Raw genomic sequence first — 27,009 nt, forward strand, 5'->3', positions numbered from 1 at the left:
AGTGGCAGCTAGAAGGCGCATAGAAGTGTGTTGAAATGCAGAGAATAAAATAATAAAAAAATGATGAATCTATTCTGACTTTTTTTTTTATTTTCTTCTCCTTCCTAGCACCAGCAACAAGTGGTACAGGCCGTGGAGCGTGCCAAACAGGTGACCATGGCAGAGCTGAATGCAATCATTGGGGTATGTTGGTTTTTTTTCACAAGTTACTTCAGTTACCATCTCTTTTTACTTTAATGTGCGATTCTGACCTTTTGGTAACCTACAATGCTGGCAAGGAAACTTTTTGAATAATGTAAAAGAAATCTTAGACTTAAAGGTTCTAGCACGTTCTGTTTGTTGCATGATTTCTGAAGAAATCCAGCTAATTCCAGGCTGTTTGTATACAATACCCATAGAGCATAATGAAGTATTCGCGCTGCATGCAATCCGCAGACACTACAGGTTTCTGTGGCAGAGCGGTGTGTATAGTAGCGCGAGTAGGCCACTGGTTTTCACACTTGCTATGCAGCCGTGCTTGCAGTGTGGATAAATTACAGGTCTCTGTGAAATGATATGTATATGTGAACACAAATCAGCGAGTTAATGTCTTTCTACGGGAATATCCACATAGAAAATATTTCCTGACATAAGCGAATGTCTTCTCCTAGAAGTTAAATAAAACCGCCAGCCAGACATTAATAGTCGAAATGATTCCTCTCTCATCCTTCCCACATTCCCCATTACATTAAGCGGGGGGGCTTTAGAAAGATGTAAATTCTTCCATATGTTGGCGCCATAATTGCAGCTATAGTAACCGGTTCTGTTAGACTCGATCAGGCTACACTAACGACACAGGGATGGCTAAACAATGAAATATTGTCTGTTTCACTTTACAATGTAGAGGTGAGAAATCATGGTTTAATAACACATTATTCACAGGTATAATTATACAGCTGGTGCAAGCCTCTAAGTTATTCTAATGAAGACACTACAACTGTACTTTTCTTATTCGCCCCCTCCCAAAAGCTTTTTCTTTTGTGTATAGATTATACATAAAAGTCTTTTCCTCTTTTATTCAGTGTATCAAACACACTTTGAAATGCTAATTATTCCATTTACTTTCATTAAAATTCAAATTGCTGAGTGAAGATGTGGATAAGGGTCGCCGACTAATCAATCTGAAGTGAAGATATTGCCTCAATTATGCCTCTGTCTTTTAACAAGGAAATCAGCACTCTCTGATCCTTGCTGACGGAGGTAGAGTGCAATGTTCTGATTGTGGTCTGCATTTAATGGGCTATTTCTTATTCTGTTTTGTGCCCCTTTGACCGCAGGAGAATACTGGTAGTCAATTAAGGGTTCTAAATGGAGAAAGAGTAACCTTTTATTTCCTGTGAAGTTCCCCAATAAAAAAGACAAATCTGAGGAAGCTGTGTTCAGCCATGAATAACATTTGCTGCAGCTCTTCAAGCACAAGTAGGAGGGCAGAAGGCCATTCCCCCTTTCCTTCAAAGTCTTTGCAATGAGTGTACTGTATGTATGTATGTATGTATGTATGTATGTATGTATGTATGTGTCTCACACACACACATAGTGTGTATGTTTTGTATTGCATGACCTTATATGAAGAGTGATAGAAATGTTGGGCTGAAATCGTTAACTAGGAATATAAATGAAGACCACAATAGATGTTATGGAGGCATTGAAGAAAAAAATACTAACCTAAATATTAATGTACATATGCATAATATAGTTTATATATCACATCACAGGCCGCTGTAATAACATGCTGCCCATTTTGGTCCATTTTTACATAGTATAAAGGAAAGTCCCCCAAGTGTGAGCTAATGTGCTTGAGATGTGCTAATCTCAAACCGCTGAATTGTTCTTTGTGCAGTTTTCACTATTATAGTGCAAATCTCGAGGAAGGTTTAGATATATTAACCATTGGCCTATCCCGTATGGGAGCCGAGCAATAATTATTTTAGGGAGTCCAGTGTATTATTGACGTGTGCTGCTCGCACAACAGTATATAAAGCAGGGAGCAACGTGGTGCTTGTCCATGAACCCGTGCGAAGCAGGACCGGGACGCTAGTATGCAGTGAAAATGGTCTTTATTTTAGCATATTCTGCTAAAGGACCTGATGTAAACCATTTCCCTGTCCCTTATATTGTGAGACTCATTAATATGCCCATCATTTTTAAGTTTCTGCTCTCATTTAGCTCCCAGCCAGCTATCATGCCTCACATTGTGAATATGTTTGTATTCTGTTCTTTGCATTTTTTTTTTCTTTTTACTTCTTGAGCCTGCAATTGGAACAGATTGCATGTTCTGCACTGTTGATTCTCATACTGCAGATCTTAAACAACAATTTGTTTACAGGCGGCGAGCAGTCTCAAAAACAGAATGTTTTCCTGAAACCTGTAAAGGCTTTGTTGTTGCTGTTTTTTGTTTTTGTCCTTTGTTTTTAGCTGTAATAGGCCACACTGTTCAAATATTGTAATATAGCAGAGAAGTAAACATCTAGAGAGGCGGGAAGTAATTTTGAAAAAAATATAAATACATTTACCAAACTCCTGGCCCTCCAGCTGTTGTGGAACTACACATCCCAGCATGTCCTACCAGTTTTAGCAATCCATTATATAAAATCTGTGGCAGGGCATGTTGGGACGTGTAGTTCCACAACAGCTGGAGGGCCATGAGTTTGACAACCCTGGTGTACAGCATGCGCTTGCATGGCTCGGCTGTGGCCGAGTTTAGCAAACTTTACCGTTCAAAGTCTACGTGGATGGCAAAGTATAAAAAGGTAAAAAGCCTCTGGTCAACCTCTCTAGGAGTTGATCTTTTGACAGTCGACCTATCTCAAAACCTTCATATTGATACCTGGAAACATTATTTTGTGTAATCCTTGCATTGGTTCATATAATGTATATTTACTTTCACGTGACATTGCTAAATACGAAGACATTTATTTATTTTAGTTTTTTGCCCATTTTTTTTTTACCAGCAGATGAGCAACATGGTGGTCCACTGGAGAAAATTGCTAAAATGGGTGAAAAATGCTCAGTGTGTATGCACTGAGCACTTTTCTGCCCAGCGATTTTTTTTTTTTTTTTTCCCATCATCTTTATCCATACACGCTGTGCAATAATGCCCAGTGTGTATGGACTTTACAGCTATATGGTTTTTCTAGAATTTCCTGTATCTTTGCACTGAACAATTAAACCACCAAATTAAAACCTTTTGTTATAGCTCACTTCTGGGAGATGAGTAACAGTGTGCTCAGTGTATTAAAGCACCAATTGGCATCAGTAGGTCTTCGGTTTCTTTAGTAGTTAGATGTAGGTGGAGTTAGGTCCCAATGTGCATAAGGGACCCACATCTCCATAGGCAGTTTGCATGTGCTATGGCAATATCTTTCACTTCCGCAGATCTGAAGCTACAGTGATTAAAACGTGGGCAAACCTTGGCATTTTTAAGAATGATGCCAGTGGAAAGAGTGACATACACACCAATGTTTTTTTTGTTATAGGTGCAGTGAACATGCTTGTTAGTAATATGTTTGGGGTGACAAATTAGTATTTGATCAATTATTTGATTATCCTGGACACTGCAAAAGTTTAGTTTTCAATTAACCACCCTATTCTGGCCACTGGCTTGTGTTTGTTTTTCATTTAATGCTGGTACAATGCATGGAAATGGGCCTGCACATGGAAGTAATTTTTTCCAGTGACACAGATGTTAGCTACTAACATATATAAGTATAGCTGTGGCGTTTTTCAAAATCTGTCATCTCCATTCAATGTGTTTATCATTAAACATACTTAGGATTGGGAGATTAATATTGACCTCCTCAATGCAAGCCGCAACATGTTCAATATACGACTTCACTGTTTGAACTTTTAAATGTAGATCAAAGACCAGTGGATACCCAGTCTTAAATATTAAAGATTAAGCAGTCCAATTATGTTTGTAGTTTTTAGTGTCATGTATGTGGAAGTAGTTCCTGCCTGCAATGTACTCCCCTAAAGTTACAGATTGATACAAAGTTTAAAATAACTTCCGTACTTGGTAAAAATCCTTAGGAATTTATTACTTTAAAAAAAAAAAGAAAAGATTTCTTCCTGCTTCCGGAAGAAGTTTAAAGAATTTAAAAGAAAAAAAAAAGTAGTGCTTGCTTATAACTTTATTGTCTTGGGAATCTAGTTGCTTCAGGGCCTTTTTTGTCCACATCTAGTTTTAATGCTGGGGGAGGGGTCAGAAGTTTAGAAGGAAAAAAAAAAAACCCTAAAAACTTGTGAAATGCTTTTTCTGCACAAAATCTATCTTTGTTTAGATAATGTGTCAAAACTTTATACTGTTACAATATTCCAGAGCAGCTGTTAGTATTTTAGCAAGCATTTTAGAATACAAACTGTGCTAATAATACATTTATTTGAGCACTTTCTGCAACCAACATTCTTTCCGTCTCTGTACATAAAAGGAATCTTATTAACCATATTTTTTTGGGGCGGGGGGGGGGGGGTTATATATATATATATTTTTTTTTTCTCTTCATAATACTAGAATTAGTTTGTATTCCAGTTTATATACACAACTATATAACATATAGATTGCATAACAGACTAAATAATAAATGGCAGAATACGTTTGTGACTCATGAGTTCCTATGTAGTTTATGCTTGGAGAAGTAGGGTGAGTGTTCCGGCAATGTGTTCTTTAATGTAAAGGTATAGTTTACAAACTGACAAGTACATTAAGTTAAAATAAGACTTTACAAAAAATTGTTACCATGTTTGTGGTGACGGGGAGATTTGCTGGCAATTACATGACAAAATGAACATAGAATATTATGTGGATACAAATATGCACATAGGTGGACTCAAATCATGCTTGGCTCCAAGTTCTTTTGTAAAAAAAAATCTGTAGCTGTCATCTTAATCATTCCCTTTGTGTATGTCTGTGCGACGTACTGAGCATGCCCTACAATGTCATCCACTCTGACTATCTGAGCAGTGCCCAGCTGCCTGGTGGATCAGATCACTCCACCATTGCTGCACCTCCCTTGCAACTTTTTCAACTGTGGCCCTGAGAGATCACTGCTACAAGCCAAAACATGCCCATGGCACCCCTATAACATGCCTATGACGACTCCTCCCTTGATTGCAGTTATTTTAGGTGCCAACATTTTATATATAAAATATCTTTGGGTAAACCGCGGTATCAAAATAAACACATTGCCTTTCTGGCAAGAACTGAACCGAAAATATCCCTGACTTAATTACAAATACCTTTTTGAAAGTTTCAGTAAGCACCCAATCATCAGGTTTTCTCTCAGACTGCATTCCCTTTATCAGGATTTGTGATAACCGGTGTCACGCCTAACAGCCTTTTTAACTCACTCATGCAGGTTTCAATGCAAATTAGCTTACTCTTATGCTGAAAACGCACTATAATATCTGTCCAATAGTTTTGGTTGGAGCAAACATCTGGTAATGTATGGGAGCAAATGACAATCATCCATTTGCTCCCAACCGGAAAATGGGCAGAGATGCTCTTTTTGGATAATTTGGTTAAAGCAAATTGATTTCATTTATTTGAACATCCACTTTTGTCTGTTTTTCCAGTGTTTTAATTTTAAACAAATTTCGGTACAATCAGAAAGAATGGACAAGATAGTATTATAGTTTGTGTTACTTCTTTGGCTGGGGGCCATGAAATGGCCTAATGGATGGAACCCGCCCTCATTCTTCATTCATAATCTCAGGAACACTTTGCCGGCTGTTTATCAAAATCCCTTTACAGTACAAATACATCTTCCTGGTATTTTTTTTATTATTATTATTGTTTTTAAACGTGTGTCTGAAACCTGGGATAATGTACCTGCCCTTAAAAACTATTTGCATATATTTGTGTAAATATATTGTTTGGCAGAAATGGGCTCTCCATCAAAGGTGCTATGTCACTCCAGTTATAAAGCTCAGGTTTTTTGGGTGCCCAGGGCAAAAAACTTGTGACTTTTTTTCTCCATGCAAACAGATGCACCCATACACATGACACTTAGGGCCTTATTTTGGTTCATTCTTTCTGACAAAATCCTTCTTAGATGGGCAAAACCATGTGCACTGCAGGTGAGGCAGGTGTTACTTGTGCAGAGAGAATTAGATTTGGGTGGGGTTTTACTTCAAAGTGAGATCTATATTGCAGTGTAAAAATAAAGCAGTCAGTATTTTCCCTGCACAGAAACAAAATTACTCACCCAAATCTAATTCTCTCTGCACATGTTACATCTGCCCCCCCCTGCAGTGCACATGGTTTTGTCCATCTAAGAAGGATTTTGTCAGAAAGAATGAACCAAAATAAGGCCCTTAAGGAGGGCACATTTACTAAGCTTTTAAAAATAAAGAGGTGATGTTGCCCATTGTAACCAATCCAATTTCTTTAAATTTCTTTATTGCTTCCTAGAAAATGCTAGACAAAATTATAATTGGTTGCCATCGGCAACATCAACTTTTCTTTTTTTTTTGCCACTTTTTAGTCTTTCATTTTTTAGAATCTTTATTAAATTTATCCCCTTTTTTTTTACTGTTTTGAAATGTGGCCCACTGTAGACACTTCTCCGAGCTGTGGAGACCTGCCCTACCAGCTTGGCACTCATTAATGGCTGTGGCTTCTTGGGAGGACTTGGAAGAAGTTAGCACTGTGCCCTAGCTCAAACTCTTGCAGTGTATGTATACACTCTTTTCCTGCCCTGGTAATAGCACTACAGGTATGCTGCATGGGAGGTCACTATGCCAGAACAGGCTCATCCCCAGGGGGGTGTGATTACTAATCCACATTGATCCCCATAAGAGAGAGAACAGGAGAACCGTGCAGATACCTCGTCCCCGTCATTCCATCCACAGAGAATAGTACCTCTGTACCCAGCTATAGATACTGTTACGGATACCTCATTAAGTCTTTCTTTTGGACTGCAAGCTCCAACAGACCTTATGAGATTTGTAGTTACATGACAGCTAAATGTCTATTTCCCCCATGCATACAGCAGCACATTATCAAAAAGGTATCATATCTGCTTGTACCTAGTGTTTTAAAAGTACAATCCATAAAATAGGTAAAAACTAATATGTTGCTATGGCATACCTCCCCAACGTGACCCATTCCAGGAGGGACAAAATGCTCTGTTCCTGGACTTTTGTGACAGTTGCAGAGGTGGATCAGCAGCACAGTCCAAAATTCAAATTGTGGAGCCAAACAGCCTGCCAGTAAGTCCAGGACTGTGGTGTTTGGCAGTGGTTGGGGGTAGTTGGTGTGCCTCCCCTATATGGATGTTGAACTATGCTGCAGCCCCACCTATGCAGCTGCCACTGGCGAGGAAGTCCAAGTTCAGAGGTGGCACTGCAGCACAGATCAAAATCCATAAAGTGAATGCACACCAACTGCCCCTTAAACACCACGGTCCTGGACTTGCTGGCAGTAGGTTCGGCTCTCCTATTTACATTTTGGACTGTGCTGCTGATCAGTAACTGCAATTTTCACAGTCAAGGAAGTCCAGGAATGGAGCATTTTGTCCTGCCTGAAATGGGTCATGTTGGATGGTATGCTATGGGTATAAACTATTTTACTCTTAGGAAGGTTTGGGGCATCTCCCCCAATAGATGGCCTAAATGCATCAGTATTCTAAAAAAAAAAGCCTTTTTCTATACACTTGTATCACTAGCTCACTGCTTTAATTTGACTATATTGGTTTAGTGCCTGAAATATCGAGTGCTTCCAATACAAAGGTGTTTATTCAGGCAAACGGCAACCTCTCAGACAACACCGTGATCTTTACAAAGCTCCCTTTTATAAATGTCTGTTTTCAAATATATGCAGTGTGTGTGAAGCTATAGCCACTGTTTGTGTGTTGTTGCCTGACCGCACCTGAATCCTAATTGCTAAACATATAGACGTAAACAAAACCTTTCAACATTGATCCTCCTTCACTAATATAGGAGAGAGTAATGGTGTGTACACACAGTCAGATGTGCCTTCAGATACTATCCACGATCCGATCAGATCTGATCGGATCGTGGATAGTATCTGAAGGCACATCCGATTTGCATACAAGTCTGACTATATAGTGCAGATCTGCACTATATAGTCAAAGCGGACAAGACTTTCTGCCTTGCGATACAAGAACGCGCATTGGGATCGTGATCTGAAGGGTTAAAACCCTTGCGATCTGCATCCGATTTCGATCCGATGTAGACTATCGTCAACATCGGAAGGCAAAAAGTACCGTTTGTACACACCATAACACCCAATGGCCTAGGCTGTGTTCCCATATACAGTGCGCACTATTTATTTTTGTCTCACTCTTCCAACTCCTCTTCAGAATAATTATTTTACTATGGAGTGATGCTATTGGCTGAACTATAGTCATCTTCAACATGGATATGGTCATGTCTTTGGTATGAGTTTGTTTCTTCAATAAGGTTTTTTTGTGCCGCCGCCCTCCTGTGTAACCCAGATTTATAGAAAACTGTAACACTTTTTAGAGTTGCTATTGGCTTACAAATTGTGTTAATCTGCTATGTCCTGTAAAAAATGCATTTGGAGAAAGGAAATGTGTGTTTTACCAGCTTGATTAGTTTCAGTGCAGTTCTCATCTTCAGCCTGGGGCAGCTGAAGCATGCGATTAGTCAACCAGAACAGCTATGAAGAGCTCCCTTATTTAATTTTTTTAAAGACAAGGTGAGAGGTTTGTCTATCTGGGGAGGAGGAGTCTAAGGTATGAAACGACTGTCTCTGTGTGTGTGTGTGTGTTGGGGGGGGGGGGGTGGGGCTTTATGGGATTTAGATCAGTGTAGTTTTTTTTCTTTGTCCATAACAAGGCCATTGACTTTGTACAGACTACAAAGTTTGCCAAATCAACAAGACTTTTTGCTTTTCCAAGCAGTAGTGTTTCAGCATAAACTAACCTAAGAGCATAATGACTCCAACAGTAACCCAGAACATAGCATTAATGAATAGTGATATTGGCTAAGGATTTGGCCAGACAAGAGTACGTGGGGGAGAGTTCTCCAAAAACACATTGTCGCTCATTTCAGGTTTATCAACGGCTGCCTGGATGATCCAGAAGGCTGTTGGAATGTGAACAGATGACATGAAAGTGGAACTTCTTGACATTCATGAAAAAATATATATAATTGGAGAAAAAAATCAAACCTAAGGATCCGAGCAGCTCCCCATTCCTGAGAGAACAAATTGATCCAGAATTTTTTTTGTCTTGAAATTTTGATTTGAAATAATAAAACAAGTTTTTTTTTTATTTTGTTGACTAGTCACAGAAGTAAAATCATGTGTACCTACTGTATGGTTTATGGTGGATTTTTTTTTTTGGTCCAGTTTTATCTAAAAAAAACATACATACATACATACATACATACATACATACATACATACATACATACATACATACATACATACATAATGTTTGACAGGCGGAGTGGGTCATGTGGCAAAAAAATTGTTTTTGAATGACCGAATAAAAAAATCTTGACTGTAAACAAAGGTGTTATGAAGACTGTAATAATAAAAATATATTAATAGATTTTTCAGTCCTTTTTATTTTTAAAGCCTATATTTTAGATTGTTTTAGAAAAACTAGTCCGTTAAAAATATGGAATGTTGATATAGCATCTTAATCCACATTCATGTTTGAACTTTCTTTTCTTATGTAATTCAATCCGGGATTCCGACTATAGGAATGTTCTGACAGTCAGAATCCCGTTTTTTTTCGGCAGCTTCCAACACTAATTTGTTTGTTGGTATACAATGTACCATCAGTTGAGTGTCAAAGTCTTTAATTTCTTAAAAACTGCCACAAATTGTCGGAAACAGATGTGAATTTGATAATCCATGACAGTTTCCGACAAAACAGGTCTAACTTAAAAAAAAAAAGTCGTAACTGACTGCCTTCAATGCTGTAGTGTTCCTTCTAGGATCAGGGCAGGGTGGTGCTGTACGGGGCCAGCATAAAGGGGGCCGCCGCAGACCTCACCAAATGTGGCGGGCCAGGCCTGACTATGACATCATTGGGGGCGGGCCTGGCCCCACCGCAGTCACTGCCGTGGAAGTGCCAGGCATCTACAGCAGCGCTGGGCTTCCCCGTGCTCACCAGCGGGGACAGAAAGCAGGCTGTTCTAGCAGGGTGCTGCTAGAGGGGCAGGGGGCGGTGCCCTGCTAAACAGCCTAGCGTGAACACTAATGCTGTCAGTAACGGCGGCATTGAATAGGTGAATGACTATTTCCCATTGGGAAGTTTTGGCACAGATTGTGTACCCTCCTTAGCCTCCGTACCTCATAAAATACTGCTCTTTCATGTAGTGCACAGGACTGCCTGTTTAAGGCTGTATTAACAGTTGGAACTTGAGAATTTATCATACCTCCTACACATATAAGATCAGGTATAATCTGACCATCCAATGAAATCATAGCATATTTATTGTAGAATAGAATTGCTTTTATGCATTTAACAAAAAAAATCAGCAAGCATGCTGCCTAAGTTGGTAGGGGGAGGAAATTTAGCACCATATATGCTGATCCTCCTCTTTTAGCTGTGACATTTTAATGATAGAAAGTCTGAAAAATTATTTGCCATCAATTGTGAAGGCAATAACAAGCCTTGGTGGTTTTTCTCACACTCTGTGTTAAGTGCTTTCAGAATGACAGCGTAAACTGTGTTAGAGAACTCCAAGGAAGTAAAACTGATTAAAATGTTCATGCTTGAATGGGGCTGATGGAATAGTTCATTTGGACTTTCCATACCTCCTGCAGCTCAACCTGAAATATTAAAATTCAGTGGATTTAAATCTTTCTCTCTCTGTCTCTCTCCCCCCCTCAGCTCAGGAAAAAAACATTACATTTTAATAGGGTTTTAAACTCATAATTCATTGGCTTGGAGCAGCATATATTACATTTTTATTAAATAAAATCTATTTACATTTTTCTTAGATGAGCACTTTTTGTTCTGAGTGTGTGTTTTACATTTAAGCTATAATAGTGGTTTATTTTTTTTTTTTTTTAAGCTTTTCGACCGAATCATAATGCTTGTTAAATTTATTATTGTTTGGTCTGCCCTCCATTGAAATAACTGGGAAATGCATATTATGTGCTACAAATAATTTATGCAATGGGTTTTCTATCACCTTCACAATGAAAGAAATAACCTAATTTTGTATATATTATATGTACATATTTTATTGTGGTACAACGGAGTTGCAACCCTACGTATACTGGAAATTATATGTAGGGTTGAGGGTTGCCCCCCTTATATTTCTCTGGGAAGGTACTATAATCAACAGCAAATTTGAATATTCTGTCAATTTTATGCTTTTCATTTAATAATACTACCCCCCCCCCCCCCCCCCCGCCTTATAGAATAGCATTATGAAATCTTACATTCAAATAAAGCAGTAGTAATTTTTAATGGGGCCTAGGACAATTTTCTAATTGTTACTATCCATTATATAAGTGTGTGTGTGTGTGTGTGTAAGGATGTATAATACTCTTTTAAGTAGCTTTTATTTGAATGGGTCTTCTGAATTGCTTTGTAGCACCATCTGCTGTTTGAAGTTTTAAACTAGAGAATATGCTTGAAATAGTTGTGGTGCTGACAAGATTTGGTGGTTTCTGGTATGATTTATCTTAGCAGTTGGTATCTTTGTGATGAATTTTAGCTCTTCACAGGTGACCAAATGCAAAATGATTGGTCAGTGTTTCTGTACAATCATGAATTTGACTCACCAACCATACAATAATCTAAATATACAGCTGTGACCTACTGTATCGTATTTATGGTGTCCAATGCTCCTTACACACAACAGGGGAAGGCCTGTTGCCAGAATCAATACTTGCAAAGTCATCTGTCCTCTGTCATCTTGCATGTACAGATGGAGGATGTTGCTGACTACGACTGGGAGTGTGCATTCTTACAGACATACTGCATGTACATTGGACTATGTCAAGATTGTCAATCTAACCCTGGGGTAGCCAACCCTAGTCCTGGAGAGCTACCAACAGTGCATGTTTTGCAGGTCTCCTCACAGAATCACAAGTGAGCTAATTAGCTCCATCTGTGGATCTTTTAAAATGTGTCAGTGATTAATGAGTGCAGCAGCTAGGTTGTCTGGAAAATGTGAACTGTTGGTAGCTCTCGAGGGCTAGGGTTGGCTACCACTGATCTAACCCATCTGAATCAGCAAATTTGTTCATTTTATTGTCTAGTATGTACCCAGCTTAATGCCCAATACCATATTTTCATACAATTGATTAACCGTTTTGTAGGTTGGTGCTGCCTCTAAAACAATGAAAGATCGATTTGGTAACCCAAACAGATGATTTATTAAAGCATTGGTTCCCAGACTTTTTTGAATCGCTGCACCCTACAGTATCAGAATTTTTTCACAGCAACCCTAGGCTAAAAAACAAAATGTAAAAAAATAAATATACAATTAAGGTCTATATTTCAACTTTTGGGTCAGTGATGTGGTGAGTCCCAGGATTTATTTCTGTTTGTCCACATTTTATTACATTGGACATAAATAATTTGAATTGGTCCTGGATCACCAACCTGTGGTACCCCTGCAAGCATCCCGAGTCACCCCAGGGAGCCGCGGCACAGTTTGGGAACCAATGCATTTAAAGGATGGAAAATTTCTTAATTTATTGAAATCTTCATTAGCCAGGTACATGAATCATTTTGCTATTGCAATCCCCAAGCCTCTCTTCAGAATTCAATTTATGGACAGGGTTATAAATTACATTGTTGAATCACAGGGCCGTATTCAATGCAGCCAGCAAGGGGGTTAACGGTGGGGATCCTTGCTGTTTAACCCCTGCACGGGACGGCGAGGATTCCCCCAAACAGCTTGCGGCTAATGCAAGGTACCCGCTGCATTTAGCCACAGGCCTCGCTGTTTTAGCGGCCGCACACACTGTTTCCCAGTTGCTACAAAACCCTAGAGAAGGAAAAACGACGTGTGCAGGGGGTCAGTTGAATACTGCCCCCATCCCCCCCCAGAGCTCTGACAGCGAGCAGTTAGCACTGCTCGCTGCCAGAGTTTGCAAATTGTTAATGTTGGATGTTTTCACCTAAAGGCATGAATGTAGTATGGTTTAGTTACTAATGTATAATTGTACTTCATTAGCAGGTATGATCAGTAAAATGTTAACTACTGTGTGTGTGTGTGTGTGTGTGTGTGTGTGTGGGGCAGCATTAATCCTTAATTTCTGTGTATGTATCACTATTTATAAACACATGATGATGATACTGTACCATCAATAGCAGCAGCTACAGCCCAGTTACTCAGTGCTCTAACCAGTATTGCGTTAACACCTATATTTTATTTAGTGGAAGTTATTGGTAACAAAAACAAACTTATTTTATTAGTGAAGCATATCCTTTCTGTCTAAGGCTTGCTTTAGTAGATCTTCCTGCATCCATCACCAGGACTATTCCATTACATACACCTGTTTTTAGGATTTGTTGGAGCTTTCACAGTTTCAGTGTAATTTACACTCCTTCTGTTGGAGGGTGCACGCTGCTGCTTACAGACCAACTACAAAAGAAGCATGTTTTAGATTACCAGTGTTTGGTGGTCTTACATTTTGCTCTCATTCATGGTCGTGCTAAAGGCAGGTTTGAAGACTCCTGTTGTCTGAACCATGCTTTGGGGATTTAGGAGGATGCAGTGTTTGGAAATGCTTCAGGCAAACATGCAGTGGCTGTAATGCACACTTAAAATGGTGAGTCAATAAATATTTCAGAAATAATGAACAATGTAGCCCATGCATCTATTAGGGTGCACATAGTAGGGGGTCAGTATGATTTCCTGACATTCAAAATACCGACTGTCAAAATACAGATGAGCATTGGCAGACAGTCAAAACACTGACGTTCAAATTGCCGACATTTGAAATGTCGGCATGTCAAAGTCAACATTTTGTGTGTGTGCATAGGTCGACAAAGATCAGCATGGACACTATAGGTGGACCACATCCCCTTGCTTCGCTCGCTGCACTCGCCATGCTTCAGGCACTGGTCCTTGCTGCACTTGGCACGCTGTTACAATGTAACTATGCCCACTTGTATCATGAACCTTAATTTGAAAAGTACAGGTCAGTCTTACCTTGACTACATCTGGTCTTGCTATAGATAAAATCCGGACTTAATACTTGATCAGGCAACTTGCTGTGCACTAGAAGCCATACTTCCATGTCATTTTTGTAGTAGTTCACATGTCCATAGGCCCCTTCTGTTTACATGGTGCGTCACACAGCCATTTCCTTCACCACGAGCCTAGCAAGTAAGCATTCTGGAGTTGACGCAGATCCCCAGTTCTGTTGACTGCTTATTAGTTTTTAGTCAGATCACTTCTTACGGCTAAATGGGCGCCAACAGGGTGTTTCCACATTGGCTAGGTTTTCTTAAGATTCAAAAGTTTGGCATAATTGTGTCTAGTAGTGGGCAGCATATTCCATACATCATATTTATATAATTCCCCCTAATGTAGGCTATGTGGAATGGTAAGCAAGTATTTACCATATATTTAGCCTGGCACATTTTTGGCATGAGTTGGGTGACAGGAAGGCCCTGTAGGCATAAGTGCGCCATTTCTATTGGAAAAAAGTCTAATTGTGAGCCCTGCAAGCAAATGTGATCACCCATTAGTGGAGCACTTTTTGTTTTCTTCTTTTAAAGTAAATGGATATTTCTATTGCATGTTTTAGAGTGTATAATGAATGTATATAGATCATTTACTTAACCACATACTACACATTTTTGTCTGTAATTTTTCTCTAATGTTTCATACAAGGACAAGATGTCTGTTCCAAGTGTGTGATTGTGCTTGGTGTCAAATGTCCGTCCCAGCATATAGAAATAGTGGCTAGCCTTTGTTATAATATGACTTCCAGCAGTACATACTGAAACAGGTTTTATTATTATATTTATATTTTTGCTGTTAATGGGATTAAAAACACACTAGATTAATGTTTGACAATTGCAAGAAATCTCTATTCCAGATCAGATATTTGCTATACTGTATTGTTTGGGAGCAAGCCAGATCTTACAGCCACATAACAATACATGTGCATATATTTAATATGCCTCGGAGTTCTTCTATAAATAAACATATATTGATTCCTAGTTTCAGAACCTCCTGTTTGTGTGAAGAGAAAGCAATAATCACAAGGACCTAAAGATCAGCAACTCCTGCATTGAATAAATGTTAGCACAATTCCTAATAATTCAAATTTACTTGCCATCAGGTGGTTTTTTTCTTTTCCCAGGATTTTCCCTCTATAAACTAGTAAGCCCGCTCAACCCTTCAGAAGTTAGTAGATGTGGTTTCACTTGCTGCCAACAGATGGCAGTGTTTTGGAAATTATAGATAGATATGATAGATTATAAAGGCCAGTATTCAATGCCGGTGCGAGCGGCCGGCGAGGGGGTTAAACTGCGAGGATCACAGAAAACCAGTGATCCTCGCAGTTTAACCCCCGCGCCGGCCGCTCGCACTATGCAACGTTCCGGGGGAATCCTCGCAGTCACAGAACTGCGAGGATTCCCCTAAACTGCGAGAGCCGCGGCTAGTGCAGCAAACTCGCTGTAATTAGCCTCGGCTCTCGCAGCTTTTGGAGGCACATTCGCAAATTCCCACTCGCTCAAAAAACGGAGCGAGGGGAAATTTGCGAATGAGGGGTGTCAGTTGAATACTGACAGGGTGAGCGGTGACTGCGAGCAAAAAGTCCTGCTCGCAGTCACCGCTCGCCCACGGCATTGAATATATGCCTATAGTGAAACAGACCTACCCGGCACGCTGCTTGTAATTCTTATGAAGATAGTTGCTGTAGTGCCTTCCAAAACACAAGGTTCAACATGGGAGAAGAGCGAGCAGGCGGCACTCCCAACAGACTGCTTAATCTTAAAAGTCCTTTATTGTGGGTTGGACCCACGATCGTGATCCCGGGTCCGACCTCGCTTAGCTATGTGAAAGGCGTATAAGCGGTCAAATTAATACATATACATTTTATAGTCTTAGTAGCATTTTAAACATCCTTAAATAGATTTTTGTTTAAGCCATATAAGAGCACACCTATTATGCTATTTAACTTTAATACAATTATACAATGGTAGTGCTAATGTCTAAAATCTGGAGATGCAGTATTGGATGAGGTCAAGCACTCCCACTTCTAACCTCTCAAGGGCTTTCTGTATGTGTTACCAGTGTGCTGGTAAAAATGACTTTAAACTCTTGTCAGCACAGTTACTGGTGCATGCATCACAGTCCCACTCAAATAAACCTGTCACAACACAGAGTCAGCAGCAAGAGAAGAGTACAAGGGCAGGCCTCTAGCTTTTCATTCGAGCATCACTAAACGTGCACAGAGTGCCCAATTATTTCAGCATTATTGAGCAAGCCTACAGGAGAACCCATGCCTTGCTACATTAGATTTTCTTTAGTAATTTGCTCAAGTACCGCTGAGGACACTTAAAGAGCTTAAAACGGTGGCTGCAACCAGTTCTCTTTCTGAGTTGTTAATTCAGGTTTTTGCTTTCGAATTAACTCTCTCTGCATGCTGTGCAACAGGGCTAAAACTGTTCAGCACTAATTTTCTCAATTTAGCCATTTCTTTTATTCATAGCTACATCTGGAATATATATTATTTGGAAACTTTAATGATTTTGTTCTTCTGTTTAGAATTTGCAACTGGTTCTTTCATTATGGTAACCGTCCTTAGCGAGCTGCAAAACGATCGCAAAGAATAATTGTTTTGCCATTTCCTGCTGCATTGCCTGCTTCTCACCTGCTAGGAACCTGCCAGGCGTTTCAGACATACACATAGTTCATTAGTCCATGCAGCGTAGTGCTCATTAGACCGATCACTAGAGGGCAGACCAAAGATCAACCAGGGTAACAAAAAAAAACTGCGCACACACACTCACTTTATTATTATTAGAACATACAAAAGTCTAGTACTGTATAAAGTAGTTATGAAGCAGGAAGTGGTATAGACTTTAGAATCCTTTAAAACATCTGTACACTTTGTTCTATTCTTGGCGTAGAGCTATCCTGTCTAGCCATCTTTATAATGGGCAATATCAACAACAATGATGGGGCAGCTTAATAGTAATGTCGGCATCACAGCTGTGTGCCCCTGAAAACAGCAACGCTTTAATTGCCCCATCGGGCACCATGTAGTGACCGTCTGCATTCAAAACACTTACATTTCCCACACAGAGGTGAGGGCAGAGAGGGCCTTTAATTTTATAGGATAAAAACTTTAACAGTTTTAGTAACCCATTAGGAGTAATTGGAATATTACAGTTAGTATGCAAAGACTGCCCTTTAAAGCTTTAGAAATGGGGAAGTGTGGATCCCTACTTGTCTCACCTAGGCAAAATAGCGGGCAGTGGAGCTTGCCAGTCCAGTGCAGTATTCCGTTAATGGAAATGATGAGTCTTTGTTATTTTGTACATTGCTATTCATTTTATTTTTTATTTTTTTTACACTGGAACTATTTGTGATTTGTTCTATGTAATGAAGATGTTTTGATATATATTGTGCAAGTTCAAGATCTATATTTAATTTCTCACAGCAGCAACAACTCCAGGCTCAGCATTTATCTCACGGGCATGGTCTCCCAGTGCCCCTGACTCCACATCCTTCTGGCCTGCAGCCTCCTACTATCCCACCAATCAGCAGCAGCGCAGGATTGCTGGCTCTTTCCAGTGCCCTTTCCGGACAGTCTCACCTTTCAATTAAAGATGAAAAAAAGCACCATGACAGTGACCATCAAAGAGGTCAGAATGTTCTACCATACCTGACTTAGCGTCGTAAAAACACTGTTTTTATATTTGTAATGAACTTTTTCTAAATCTTTTCCCTTCTTATTTTTGCCGCTTTGTTGGATGATCTCATTACAGACAGAGATTCCATTAAGGTAAGACTTTAGTTTTTTATGTGTTTCTGTAGGTGTTCATTTTTGATTGGCTAATGCAGATTGCAACCGTAATAATGCACCATGAGTCACAGCTGCCACTAAAAGACCCTTTATCATATGCCTATGTTTTCATGAATTATTCTTCACAAGCCCAAAATTGGTGCAGATTATTGGGAAGTGGGTGTGTCTCTTTTGTTCAATCATGAAATTGATCATGAGTTCACGGGGCCCAACCCGCACGCCTTGCTGCCAATAAGTCCATGTGGCTGCCCATGCGATGCTCACCTTCTCAATACTTGCCCTGGCATCTTTCTGGTGATATATGTGGAAAAACAGCCCTGCTTCGGAGTTAGTAAAGATTGGCACTATTCTAGAGTGTTTGACTTCTCCAGGGCGTGCACCATTGGTTCCCAAATGTTTTTGAATCACACCACCCTAGAGTATCAGAATATTGTTTACGGCCCAAAGTTTCCTATTAACAAGTTCAGGAAAAAAATAAGGTCAATTGTGTTTATATGTAATCCGTAGGCTCTTATGTAATGAGGGACATGATTTGCTCTTTCTTGTCCAGATAGTTCACTATTGTAGCCACCAGCACTGGTTTTGCCTATTACGTTGACCGTAAATAATTTTAATTGGTCCTGGACCACCAACCCAGGACACCCCTGCAAGTTCCCAGAGGCACCCTAAGATGCCACGGCACACAGTTTGGGAACCACTGGCATACACCATATTTGCTGTGAGCAGTAAATGACCTGTGGACAACATTTGCAGATTCCCTTAGTCTTTTTGTCCTTTGAGTTCCATCTCTGAGAGATGCGCAAAAATGTCCGCTAAGTGCCAACAGCTCTGTAAGAGATGCACAAAATATGAGCGCCAACAGCTCTGTGAGGCATATGCAAAATATTGGCTAAAAAATGACAGCGGCGCTCACATTTGTTAGATGAATTCATATAATAAATGTTTTATATTTCCTATATAACATAAGCATTACAGGTCCTTGTGATGAATAAAAATGTTTGACCATTTTCACACGAGTTTGGACAAATTCACTTGGCACTCTTAATGTTTCACTGTGTGTCCTAAAAAGTTTAGTTAAAGGTACAGTCAGCATGACCATTAGACTGATGGTTATGCTTGCCGTGTTAGTGTCCCTCCCCATTATTGTCCTCGTTTGTTCCTCCCCTAGCAGTCTGTTTTCTAGCACAAGGAGGAGTCCTGAATGCGCTGATGTCTTTGAGGAGGAGGGGGTTGATACAGTTAAAGAGCAGCACCTAGTGGTTTGATTAGCATAGACAGCACTCCTTTTTTTTTTGGGACTATCTAGGGTGAAAGATGGTGGTGTAAAAATAGCGACTTAATATAAACCATAAAACCCTTTTGTGACAGTTTTTTTTCTTCCTGCTACTGCAGAGACAGATGTACCCTAAGATAACGACCTCTGCAGAGAAATTGGCTCGCATCATTTCTGCTATAAATGGCTATAAGCTTTCTCTGTTCACTCAATCTACTGAGTTGCTGTAGCTGCATGTGGTGATTGGGAAACTGTGGTTTGACGGATTTTTTTCTTCCGTAATATATTTAAACTGTGAGAGTTTGTGTCAACATCCGATGCGGACTGCCAGCTTTTCAAGGTGAACTAGTTTGCTAATTTCCTTAAATGTTTGCACCAATGCCCAGATTAGCAGTTAACTGCTTGTTCTATTGATCTGCCCTCCCTTAAGTGTCTCCTTGTTAAGAAGGCTTCCCTAGTTATAGACTTGTCTGGCTCTCAATGAACTTGCTGTTTGCCAGAGCTTTGAGGCTTCTTGCTTTTTCCCTCCGCTTTGGAGAGAAAATTTATTCATATAGGAGTCTGCTCCTTAACGTTCAGCAGGTAATGAACGTGACAGAAATGTTCTACTTCTAGTTCTTCCCGCTCATGTGCTTCTAATATGCGAGCTGACAATTTCGGTAATCTAAATAATAAGCAATTTTTGGCCAACTGTCAAAAGGAAATTTCGATGCAAGTTTAAATTTAATGGTGCCTGAATTTTTTTCATAGCTTCACTAAAAGCCTCTAATGTGTAGAATATTTCAGATTTGCTGGTTGTAATTAGTGTTGCATGTAATGAGAATATGGGCAGTGTTTTGCGGCCTCTGTGTAAAATCTTGTTATGGTAGCAAAATCTTGATTTATACAAGGCATAAGGTGGGTTTAATTGTCAGAAGCACTTGAAGGTGCTTGATGTAGGTTGGTTTTTAGGAGTACTTGTAAAATGTAAATTGAAACACCCTGGATGACTGACTTGGGTAATTAAGCTGCTTTGCTCATTGGTGAAAAGTGTGCATCATCTCGGAGAGAGAAACAAACCTACTCGCCTGTTTCTAGCTTTCATTCCTTTGCTCAGTAATTGATTGCTTTTCAGGAATGTTGATATAGATGCATTCATTTTTTTTTTTTCTACAACTATGTGGTTTTAATTTTAGCTATCAGCATCTGCCTATCTGTTGGTTTTGCTAGTGATTTCCGGAGAATGATCAGTATTACGTTCAAAAATGTTGCTTTGTGGCTAGGAAAGGAAGTGGTATATATGTCATGTGGGCAAGACACAGATGTAGACACTGTCATAGCATTCTTTCATTGTTCTCATCATCCCCCTATGCACTTGTATTAAACTTGCATCCATAAGTGGTGACTTTAAACTATGTTTTAACATACAAGTAATGTCTAAGTTTATTTCTCCAGTTTTCGGGGAAAAAAATCAACCAAATTGATTGCTGTTTTTTAAATGCTGCCTGTAAAATTATAATTAGGAGCTGATTGACTGGTACTTTTCTCTTTAGTCAGTGGCAGCACCAGGACCTGGTGTGGCCAAGAGTCCCCTTGCACGCTAAAGGTACATGAAGGGGTGTGACTTCATGTAGTGTTCTCTCTAAGCTTCTTTTGCAGGGTGCTGCACCCTGGCCCTTTTTAAAACCTCAACATGCACCCTGCCCTTTTTGTGTGTGGCTTGCTGTGTACCCTTATGCTGCGCTCCACCGGGCTGATATGCTGCTGAGAACTTTCAGTGTATGCCATCATGTGTAATGGGCATTATGGTGTGTGGTATAATGTTTATATAGCATCCACATATTCTGCAGTGCCCCAGAGGAGCTTACAATCTACTGTATATTCTCTACCACATGTACATGCGCGTGCACACACACACACACACACACACATTCTACGGTTAATTTTTGTTGGGAGCCAATTAATCAGTATATTTTTTTAGACCGTGGGATGAATCAAAAGTACCTGGAGGAAACCCATGCAAGCATGGGGAGAATATACAAACTCTGTACAGTGACCTCAGTGCTGTGAGGCAGTAATGTGAACCATTACAACATCCCTGCGCATAGCTTTGTGGTTGATGGCCCGGAGTCCCTGAGAGACTCTTCCAGCACTGCCGGCTCCTTGTAATGGAATCGGACACCTGTAAACCCCTTGTGGTGCAACGGTCTACTGTCTCTGATAAATTTACTCCAACGTATTTTAATTAAATAGGTCTGCTGCTTATTTTGCGACATGGCAGATAGTGTAATTACTCTATTGAACACCTGCTTTTATGAAGTGTGATAAAAGCTATAAGAATAAATAGAATGTAAAACTAAGGTCCTTTTTAGTTTGTAGTTTAAAAAAATTGTTATTAACTATCCCAAATATTTGTGAAGGCTTTTAAGAAGTCAAAATCAGACATACTTCAGATTCACTGATGATCTGTGCACATCAAACATGCTGTCTGCAAACCACTTGGCAGGCACTGCATACTGTAACTGTGTCATTCTGATATGACTAAGTACAGGCAATGTAGCTTGCAGTCAGGCTGATAGCAAAGGTAGATAAAATGCCAATCGGCTGTACATATTGGCATGGGATGAGATTGTTTTCATGTGTAATGGTTTTTATTTATAAAGTTGTTTTCATGTGTAATGGTTTTTATTTATAAAGTTGGATTATACTTAACTCGGTTAGTATTCCTTAAACAGTTTTCTGGATCCTAATTCATTTTATTGTAGATGGATCATTGGGGCTTTTATTCATGCATTTATTGGTTTTGTTTATGGATAGCTGGGAAGTATATATTATACTTCATCTGCAATGTTCAAACCTATAGCTACCCCCATGAGACTTTTTTAGAAGACTCATTGGGGTAACTGGTGCCTTGAGAGTTCTTGAGATTGCCTTCAAAGTAGTTGGCATCGGGTTCCTTGCTTTGACCATTGTTGTTAAAGGCAGTCTGAATAGTAGAGATGTATGCTATTTGCTTCTCTGTGCGACGTGCTCATTGCTAGACACTAACCTATATGGCCAAATTGATATTAATTCTGTAGCCGGGCAGGTGGTATTGCCCTATGCGTGATCAGAAAGATGTGCTAAATGCAACTAAAGGCCTATACACACTGGTTTTTTTTTTTTAGCCGCTTTCAGCACAAGTAGTCCAGTGTGTACGGCCCAGCGATGAGCACTGGTGCCTGCTCCCATATCATTACTGGCCAAACCACTTATCTGCTGGTATTACCATCAGATGAGTGACGGGGTGGGTGGCTTTCCATGGTGTCCTGCTATGGAAAGTCGTCCGCCCCCAGGAAAATCTCTCAGACGAGCAAATATCGCTCTGTGTATATGCACGCCGCGATTTTCGGCATCATCGCTGTGCATACACTCTGGGCAAAAAATGACTGCATTTAACCCTGTTTTGCTTTCTATTTTCATAGTGTGCTCTACACTTGGAAATCTCACCTACACATTCTACAGTGTACTGTACCTTTTTTAATAATTCTTGTGGAGAATACATAATCCATAATTGAGGCTTGTGTTGCATATTTCCCCTGCTCCCTGTAGACTCGCACGGTAGAAGGAAAGGCATTATTTAGCAAAGTAGAGCTGCATTTAAGATTCCTCTGGGAAACCTCTTGTGTGCTGCTGTTATGAGATGGTGCTTGGTTTTATTTACATTTTAACCTATTGTTTACTTTTGGAAGGAGTAGGGAGATAATTTAGTTTATACAAATTCCCGGTTTAGACTAAAGTTGCTTTGAAAGACTTATTTGCTTTGCTTTGTACATTCTGATATTTTGGGTAGCTTTTCTGAAGAATAATTAGCAGCTTTCATTCGGCTGGCTTGTGATCTAGTCATTTGTTGGGTAATCATTGATATCTGCCTCTATGCATGTAGCTGTGTGGAAAGTGTGACAGGTGCCCTAATTCCAAGGAATGTTTTGCAAATGTTTGTGGAAAGAATGAATAAATATCTTTGCGATAAAGCAGATTTCCCTGCTGGGAAGTGTAAATATATCAGTGATGACATTAAGGGACAGACTGTTGTGCAGAAATGGTCTGCTGCAGTAGACTGACATGTTAAAGACAATCTCTTGAAGCTAGGTACACACTTGTACAATCATACGTTAGATGCAATTTTATTTTCGGTCACACTGGGTGTTGGAAGTCCCATTTTAAAGTTCCAATTCATGCATACACACCTTTTACTCTTTAAAATGTGTTCCCAAAAACGAATCAGTCTCAAAATATATGCTGAAAAGATCCCCCCCCCCCCCCTCCTCCCTTAACCCCTTCCTGACAGAGCCAGTTTTTGCGTTCCTGACAGAGCCCTTTTTTTCAAATCTGACATGTCTCACTTAAGTGGGGATAACTTTTTTTTGCTTTTACTTATCCCAGTGATTTTGAGATTGTTTTTTCGTGACACATTGTACTTCAAATTAGTGGTAAATTTTCGTCGATACGGTCTGTGTTTTTTTGTGAAAAATACCAAAATATCGTGAAAAAATGGAAAATTTAGCGATTTGCAAAATGTTAAATTTTCTGCTTGTGAGACAAATAATCTTACCACTCAAAATAGTGAATAACTAACATAGACCATATGTCTACTTTATGTTGACATCATTATTTCAACTTCCTTTTAATTTTTTTGGACACTAGGAGGCTTACAATATGAATAGCAAATTCTCAATTTTTCAAGAAAATTTCAAACACTGATTTTTTTAGGGACCAGTTCAGTTCTGATGTGACTTTGAGGGACTTGTATGTGAGACACCCCCATAAATGATGCCATTTCAAAAACTGCACCCCTCACAGTATTCAAAACAGCATTTTGGAAGTTTGTTAACCCTTTAGGTGTTTCACAGGAATTAAAACAAAGTGTAGGTGAAATTTCAAAATTTCTTTTTTTTTGCAGATTTGCAATTTTAATACATTTTTCTAAGGAACACAGTACATTTTACTAGAGAAATGTGACTAAAAATTGATTCCCCCAATTCTTTTGTTTTCATAAATATCCTATATGTGGCCCTAGTGTGCACGGTGACCAAACCACAGGCTTCATAATAGAAGGAGCACCTACTTGATTTTGGAGCCTCCTTTTTATGAGATTATTTTTTAGGCACCATGTAGGTTTCTAGGCACCATAACATGCTAAAAGTTAGGAACCCCCCCACAAGTGACCCCATTTTGCAAACTACACCCCTCAGGGAATTCATCTAGGGGTATAGTGCACATTTCAAACCCGCAGGGGTTTCACCAATTGTGGTACAACTGGGCAGTGAAAATGAAAAATTATTTTTTTTACACAAAAATGCAGTTCTGGCTCCAAATTTGTCATTTTCAGAAGGTATGAAGGAGACAAAGCACCCCAAAATCTGTGCCCCAATTTCTCCCGAGTACGGCAATGCCTCACATGTGACCAAAAAATACCAGTTGGGTGCATGGCAGGACTCAAAAGGGAAGGAGTGATTTTTGGATTTTGCAGCTCAGATTCTGGTGGAATTTTGGTGGGTGCTATGTCGCATTAGCAAGACCCCCCAAGCACCAATACAGTGGAACCCCCCCACAAGTCACCCCATTTTGAAAACTACACCCCTCAGGGAATTCATCTAGGGGTATAGTGTACATTTCAAACCCCCAGGGGTTTCACCAATTTTGATACAAGTGGGCAGTGAAAATGAAAAATTACATTTTTTTACACAAAAATGCAGTTCTGGCTCAAAATTTTTCATTTTCAGAAGGTATGAAGGAGAAAAAGCACCCCAAAATCTGTGCCCCAATTTCTCCCGAGTACGGCAATGCCTCACATGTGACCAAAAAATACCAGTTGGGTGCATGGCAGGACTCAGAAGGGAAGGAGTGATTTTTGGATTTTGCAGCACAGATTCTGGTGGAATGAATGGTGGGTGCTATGTTGCACCAATACAGTGGAACCCCCCCACAAGTCACCCCATTTTGCAAACTACACCCCTCAGGGAATTCATCTAGGGGTATAGTGTACATTTCAAACCCCCAGGGGTTTCACCAATTTTGATACAAGTGGGCAGTGAAAATGAAAAATTACATTTTTTTACACAAAAATGCAGTTCTGGCTCACAATTTTTCATTTTCAGAAGGTATGAAGGAGAAAAAGCACCCCAAAATATGTGCCCCAATTTCTTCCGAGTACGGCAATGCCTCACATGTGACCAAAAAATACCAGTTGGGTGCATGGCAGGACTCAGAACGGAAGGAGTGATTTTTGGATTTTGCGGCTCAGATTCTGGTGGAATTTTGGTGGGTGCTATGTCGCATTAGCAAGACCCCCCAAGCACCAATACAGTGGAACCCCCCCACAAGTCACCCCATTTTGCAAACTACACCCCTCAGGGAATTCATCTAGGGGTATAGTGTACATTTAAAACCCCCAGGGGTTTCACCAATTTTGATACAAGTGGGCAGTGAAAAAGAAAAATTACATTTTTTACACAAAAATGCAGTTCTGGCTCAAAATTTTTCATTTTCAGAAGGTATGAAGGAGAAAAAGCACCCCAAAATCTGTGCCCCAATTTCTCCCGAGTACGGCAATGCCTCACATGTGACCAAAAAATACCAGTTGGGTGCATGGCAGGACTCAGAAGGGAAGGAGTGATTTTTGGATTTTGCAGCTCAGATTCTGGTGGAATTTTGGTGGGTGCTATGTCGCATTAGCAAGACCCCCCAAGCACCAATACAGTGGAACCCCCCCACAAGTCACCCCATTTTGAAAACTACACCCCTCAGGGAATTCATCTAGGGGTATAGTGTACATTTCAAACCCCCAGGGGTTTCACCAATTTTGATACAAGTGGGCAGTGAAAATGAAAAATTACATTTTTTTACACAAAAATGCAGTTCTGGCTCAAAATTTTTCATTTTCAGAAGGTATGAAGGAGAAAAAGCACCCCAAAATCTGTGCCCCAATTTCTCCCGAGTACGGCAATGCCTCACATGTGACCAAAAAATACCAGTTGGGTGCATGGCAGGACTCAGAACGGAAGGAGTGATTTTTGGATTTTGCAGCACACATTCTGGTGGAATGAATGGTGGGTGCTATGTTGCACCAATACAGTGGAACCCCCCCACAAGTCACCCCATTTTGCAAAGTACACCCCTCAGGGAATTCATCTAGGGGTATAGTGTACATTTCAAACCCCCAGGGGTTTCACCAATTTTGATACAAGTGGGCAGTGAAAATGAAAAATTACATTTTTTTACACAAAAATGCAGTTCTGGCTCACAATTTTTCATTTTCAGAAGGTATGAAGGAGAAAAAGCACCCCAAAATATGTGCCCCAATTTCTTCCGAGTACGGCAATGCCTCACATGTGACCAAAAAATACCAGTTGGGTGCATGGCAGGACTCAGAACGGAAGGAGTGATTTTTGGATTTTGCGGCTCAGATTCTGGTGGAATTTTGGTGGGTGCTATGTCGCATTAGCAAGACCCCCCAAGCACCAATACAGTGGAACCCCCCCACAAGTCACCCCATTTTGCAAACTACACCCCTCAGGGAATTCATCTAGGGGTATAGTGTACATTTAAAACCCCCAGGGGTTTCACCAATTTTGATACAAGTGGGCAGTGAACATGAAAAATTACATTTTTTACACAAAAATGCAGTTCTGGCTCAAAATTTTTCATTTTCAGAAGATATGAAGGAGAAAAAGCACCCCAAAATCTGTGCCCCAATTTCTCCCGAGTACGGCAATGCCTC

The 27,009-nt window shown here is 39.9% G+C and overlaps 1 protein-coding gene across 14 annotated transcripts in view; it reads left to right on the forward strand.

Moving 5' to 3' along the window:
- The window catches only part of LOC146079053 (transducin-like enhancer protein 4), a 113,622-nt gene that overhangs the window by 34,740 nt on the left and 51,873 nt on the right, over positions 1-27,009 (forward strand). For 8 of the 14 annotated variants that reach the window (XM_083186152.1, XM_083186156.1, XM_083186157.1 and 5 more), the window contains exons 6-8: positions 109-183; positions 17,630-17,834; positions 17,958-17,974. In XM_083186152.1, coding sequence (XP_083042278.1) covers positions 109-183; positions 17,630-17,834; positions 17,958-17,974 — 297 coding nt within the window. The remainder of the gene's footprint in view (positions 1-108; positions 184-17,629; positions 17,835-17,957; positions 17,975-27,009) is intronic. The other 6 variants (XM_083186154.1, XM_083186151.1, XM_083186161.1 and 3 more) reach the window with 3 other exon arrangements.

The sequence above is a fragment of the Crinia signifera genome, chromosome 1 (assembly GCF_055691185.1).
Source record: "Crinia signifera chromosome 1, ASM5569118v1, whole genome shotgun sequence".
Taxonomy (NCBI): domain Eukaryota; kingdom Metazoa; phylum Chordata; class Amphibia; order Anura; family Myobatrachidae; genus Crinia; species Crinia signifera.